Source organism: Sinocyclocheilus anshuiensis, unplaced genomic scaffold (genome assembly GCF_001515605.1).
Source record: "Sinocyclocheilus anshuiensis isolate Anshui unplaced genomic scaffold, SAMN03320099.WGS_v1.1 scaffold986, whole genome shotgun sequence".
NCBI classification, from domain to species: domain Eukaryota; kingdom Metazoa; phylum Chordata; class Actinopteri; order Cypriniformes; family Cyprinidae; genus Sinocyclocheilus; species Sinocyclocheilus anshuiensis.
The window spans coordinates 229,085-234,906 of NW_015537975.1; the positions used below are offsets into that span (position 1 = coordinate 229,085).

Below are 5,822 nucleotides of genomic sequence, written 5' to 3' on the forward strand. Positions count from 1 at the left end.
CGCGCTCTCTCTCTCTCGCGCTCTCTCTCTCTCGCGCTCTCGCTCTCTCGCGCTCTCGCTCTCTCACGCTCTCTCTCTCTCTCGCTCTCTCACGCTCTCGCTCGCGCTCTCTCTCGTACTCTCTCTTTCTCTCTCTCTCTCTCTCTCTCTCTCTCTCTCTCTCTCTCTCTCTCTCTCTCTCTCTCTCTCTCTCTCTCTCTCTCTCTCTCTCTCTCTCTCTCTAGGAAAACTTGAAATCGCATCATATGACCCCTTTAATTTGTTTGATTTGTGTAATTGCAGACACCATGGAAAATTGGGATGAAAAGAAACTTGAGGAGGTGGTGAACAAGAAACATGGAGAGGCTGAAAAGACGAAAGCAAAGACCCAAATTGTAGGTTCTGGCAGTTTACACTCAAATTAACTATTTGTATTATCTGTAATCATAGAAGTTAACAAATAATCTTTATTTTAAGGTGTGCAAGTATTTCCTTGATGCTATTGAAAACAACAAATATGGCTGGTTTTGGGTTTGTCCTGGTGGAAGTGACAACTGTATGTACCGTCACGCTCTTCCTGTGGGCTTCGTTCTGAAGAAAGACAAAAAGAAAGAAGAGAAGAATGAGGAGGAAATCTCGCTGGATGATTTGATTGAGACTGAGGTGAGAAGGGTGTTGCAGAACATGATTGTGAAGTAACACTGTCATTAGTTATCTATCAGAATTGTTGTAATGATCATCTGTTCATTATTGTAGCGGTCTGCTCTGGGAGGAAACGTCACCCGAATTACTCTGGAAACATTCTTGGCATGGAAGAAAAGGAAAAGGCAAGAGAAACTGGCTAAAGCAGAGGAGGACATGGAGAGAAAGAAAGCTGACTTCAAAGCTGGCAGAGCACTTGGGGTGAGTAAAAATCATGACACTGATATTCCTGCTTGCCTAAACAATTAAAGTACCGACCTCAACATAAAAAAATATGTTGTAGTCTTGAAAAAGGAGGACTTACTCTGAAAATGTGTTGTGCATTAAAAATCTTTTTTTGCTCTGAATGAAATGGGTATTTTGACGGTGATGCTGTGGTTTGACCAGAGGGTGGCAGTAAAGCTTGTGCTCTCATATCCTCTGGTTGCTGTTGTTTTACTGTTTCCTGGTTCTTCAAGACTCTTTCATGCTGTCATCTGTTGTGTTAAATGACACTCATCTCATGGTTTCATGTCCTCCAGGTCAGTGGAAGGGAAGTGTTTGAGTTCAGACCTGAGCTTGTTAACGATGATGATGAGGAGGCTGATGATACTAAATATTCTGAAGATGATGACACTGAGTTTTCTAACGAGGTGAGAAAAAAATATATTTAATTTTTTAACAGAATGCAACACCACCCCATATAAGCTATATAACAATTTTAGATAAAAACAATGGACTTAATCTTAACATCTTGTTAATGTTTAATATTTGTGTTTGTGTTGCTTTGCAAGTCGTTTAGCATTGTTAACATGATTGTCTTTCCAGATGGAGGACACAGAGGAGGTTCAGGACATTGACATTGCTAGATTTATCCCTAAAGAGGTGGATAATGCTGGTATAACGGTGGCAACAGCAGACAGGTTTACTGCCAAAGCTTCTACAACAAATGACACGGATGGTGAGATGCTTCTGAATATCTTCCCTCATATGACGTTTCATTTCCTGTGCTAATTTGAGAGATCAGTGTCGGTATAGTTTTGCGTTTGAATAGGCAATCAGTGAGGTGTAGAATGACAAAACAAAAAGAGACATGAAATATCTTTTACCTAGTTTTCAGGTTGTGAACCACATCAAAAGTTAATTTTATTTTATAGTTAATTCATTCAATATTGGTATTTACCATTCAACTATAACTATTTATTTACTATTTAAATTTTCCTTTTTTAATCTCCCAATTAACTTCCAGACCACGATTTCAGAACTACTCCTTTATAGGGGTCTGTTATATAGTGCTTAAACCTTCACCACCTCTTTGTCTTAAAGTCCTCCTGTAGTCAAAAATGTTATCCTTTAAAACTCATCTTTGATCATCAAAATGACATATTTAAATGTTTTTTCTTGTGAAAATTTTCTCATGCCTTAAAATAGCTTGAATGTAACTCTACACCCTTGCCTTATTTACTATACGCACATCTATGAATACGCAAATTAGCCCCGCCTCCACTCACTCACACACCAGCCAGCCATGAGCCAGCGCCTCCTGATCCACTAACTGAACTGTAGTAAACGTGAAGCAATGGCAAGAGGAAATATTGGTTTAATTAAGCCATATGTGTTTGAACCAGAAATAAGCTGGTATGCTCAACGTAAGCAAGGAGACTGATGGCTAACTTCGTGAGGTAACATTATCTGTACCGTGAAACCGGTATAATTTTGAAAAATACCGTGATGTCAATTTTTGGTCATACCACCCAGCACTACTAGCGGACAACTACAGTGGATACTGTAACATTCGTTAAATTTACTTACTTGACGATGTTGTGTCCTCAACATGCCTTGAAGATTCAAATGCAGCCAAGTTTGTAATTCCAAATCGCGCCCGCGATCATACTCGTGTGACCTGCGGATGCCAATGCGGGAGAGGTGCGTCTGACTCCGGGATACTTTTACACTGCTGCCGCGGGTTATTATTCAAGTTAGCGGTTCTAAATACAAATAAATAAGCGCTAACAGCACATGACATCGTGAAAATAGGGGGAAATATTAACAGTTAGCGAAACATCTACAGAAAAAATATAACTGTTACCGGATTAACCTGGCTGCCTTCTCACTAGACCCTCTGCTTTCCACACAGTTAATGATATGCTAAGGACAGGATCCCTTGACGCGATTGGTTATTGAATTTTGTGACGTAGCAAAAAAAAGGCTGTTTCAAACTGCGTTTCTGTGACTGCCTTTGGGAAACTACAGTTTTAAGGAGAAAATACTCAGCAATGGTGTTGATAAATGGATTGGCACATGGTTTGTCTAAAAGCCTATTAAAAACACCACATAGACAAATAAACAACATAAAAAACTTGATTTTCACCACATGGGGACTTTAAATGAGTGTAATAACTCACAATCAGGTCACAGTTATCCAGAAATGTCATTCTGATTCTTCATGCTTCCTTCTGACATCACTGACCTCGGTTTTGTCTCTACAGACAATAAATTGAGCGAGGCGTCAGGCGGAGATGTGGAGAACGGAGAGCTTGGCCAGGACCCGACACTGGAGAACGGAGAAACCAATGAGGAGGAGTCCGAGGCGGTGCCAGTAGATGAGAACCTCTTCACCGGGGAGGATCTAGACGAACTGGAGGAGGAGCTCAACACACTGGACCTGGACGAGTGAAGACTGGGACTGTTGCATCATTCATGAACTGCACATGGCTTGATGTGAATGACAATATTTTCACAAATAACTACCACCAGAATTGCCATGTCAGAAACCGCTCTGCCTGCAACATACACCCTCATCACTTGATGTCCTGAGACGCTACAGAAGAGACTGGAGTAGATGTGGCTCTTGTTCGCTCTCTGATGTAATTTTTTTTTTTTTGTGCCCTTTTTCCATTTTTTTAAATTGCAGTCTACCCCAAAAGCACAGTCAGGTGAGGGTTTGGTTCTTCAGCAGGAACATACTCCAAATATTTATGAGGCTGTTGATTATTTGATATTTCTGCATTCTCTTTTGAAAGATTTGATTAAATCATTTTTGTAAGGACATGCGTATGAATTGATTCAGCATAAATACTCAAGACGTTCAAACACTATTGGAATCTGGTTTCCTCTTCTCTGCTGTTGAAATGTTGCTTTAATGAAAACAAAGGTTCAGTTGATCGGTATCATTTCAGTTTTTAACTTGTAACCAACTGCATGCCTGTATCAGGATCAGAATGTCAAGGTGAATAAGTGTGATGCTGACATTCAAGTGTTCAATAATCAGTTGATCTGATTGAGGTGCTGAATGTGAAGTCTCTCGGATGCAGATGTGGCATCTGGCCTTACAGAAAGAGATTTGGATGACATCATTACTAGTCAGATTTGGTTTTTGAAGTGGTTTCAGGAAGTGTGAGCCCGAAAGATGAGCTTGTTGTGAGATGAACTAGTAACGTGTCTGTCCTTTTGTATTCAATTGTTTTAAACTGCCCTCCCACCAACACACCACAAGTCATTGTAAATAAAAGGATATCAGATACTGGCTTTGAGTTTAAATGCTAAATTGTAAAACCTAAAGAGTAGGTTTAAGCTAAAGTAGAAATCTGATATTTGAAGAATGTTCAGATAAAAGTACACACGCTTAGTCTGGTCTAGATGTGGACTTCATTGTCCTATATCAGGTAATGATTTCAGGGCCGTAGCTGGGGTATGCAGGGCCACGGTGCCGGTTGTATCTGTGGGCCCTGTTTGAAATGGTGTAAATTGTTCAATTAAATAAATAGAACAAAGATGCAAATTAATTATTTAAGTTAACAAATGTAAAATAGCATTGCGTAGTCTTCACTGTATAAATTAAATATACATTAATTCTTGTTAAAACTACAGAAGTTATTCAGTCAAGAGCAGAGTGATATTTTCTTTTTTTCTTTTCTTGAATTAACACTAAGGACACCGACAGCAGCTAGTAAATTAGGCACGGTCACTTTAAGACAATGCATGGATCCAATATAATGATACACATTCAGGATCAGTTCGTTTCTAAAACGAAATAAAATGCGTTTAAAAGTGTGTCTGTTAGTCTGTGAGCTACTTTACATTTTCCTATCCAGCAACTATATAACCGATAATAACATCAACCATGAATAATGTTTCCAAAATCTTTTCCAAATGAAGCGAATGCAAGTATGAACAGCGTTACATGCTGGTAAGCACAAAGCCACTGGAAGGCAAGCCTGCAACCTTTAGCCAAAAAGGCATAACGGCTAAAGCTAATGCTGCAGCTTAAAGCTAGAAGGGACAACGCTTCGCCCCAGCTGTCTCGCTTCTAGCAGCCTTTGGCGGTATGCAGGGAGGGAGACCACAGGCCGTTTGGCTGAGGGGCCTCACGTGATTCAAGTTAGCCGTTACCTTTTTCCAATGGTAAGTACTACAGACCCTCTACCAAGTACTACTTCATCTCCCAATATTAAGACAAATCTCTGGTAAGCATGCGCTGTGAAATGTCTTCGTGAATACGCCGCAGCAACGCGTTGTACATGATTCGACAGTTATTTCTGAAAGTTAGGTAACTCAACATACCTTATTGTATTTAGTAGAAAACAAGAATTTCATAGTGAACAAATGAATCCCTTCATGAAGGGCCCTTCCAGAAGTACGTTAGCGAAGGGAACATGCGATGGTCACTTCACGGAAATGATTTCCATTTGTGATCATATGCCCAGGTAACCAAAACGGTTTGGCCCAGATCCGGCAGGCCGGATGAAATGACTTGGCCCGGCTGCGGTTGCCAGAGTCGGCATGGACATGGGATGAATGACGCCCCAGAATTGGCCCAAATACACTGGCCCAAGTCCGGTTGCCAAAACTGCCGGCATTGGGCCACAATCACGCCGACAAGAATTGAAACACTTAGCCGGTACTGGCCCGAGTCTGGGTGCTAAAACGGAGTCGACACCACCGGAATTGGGCCACAATCACACCAATGAGAAATGAAACACTTGGCCAGTACTGAAACTGGGCCACAATCACACCGACGAGTGGCCCAATGCCGGTGGTGTTGGCTCAGTTTCAGTACCCAGACTCTCTCTCAGTACATCACTCTCGTCAACGCAGTCCATATCAACAACAAAAATATATCTTGACTCCATATAGTGGTTATTTTGGGAAAATCCCAGGTA

General features: G+C 40.9%; 1 protein-coding gene across 2 annotated transcripts in view; it reads left to right on the plus strand.

The window, feature by feature from the left end:
* Positions 1-3,758, plus strand: part of LOC107672221 (zinc finger CCCH domain-containing protein 15-like) — a 7,378-nt gene extending 3,620 nt beyond the window's left edge. The window contains exons 5-10 of one of the 2 annotated variants that reach the window (XM_016465314.1): positions 277-374; positions 457-642; positions 736-882; positions 1,203-1,313; positions 1,489-1,621; positions 3,150-3,758. In XM_016465314.1, the coding sequence (XP_016320800.1) occupies positions 277-374; positions 457-642; positions 736-882; positions 1,203-1,313; positions 1,489-1,621; positions 3,150-3,337 (863 nt within the window). In that variant the 3' untranslated portion in view covers positions 3,338-3,758. The remainder of the gene's footprint in view (positions 1-276; positions 375-456; positions 643-735; positions 883-1,202; positions 1,314-1,488; positions 1,622-3,149) is intronic. The other variant, XM_016465323.1, reaches the window with a different exon arrangement.
* Positions 3,759-5,822: the final 2,064 nt, after the last annotated feature.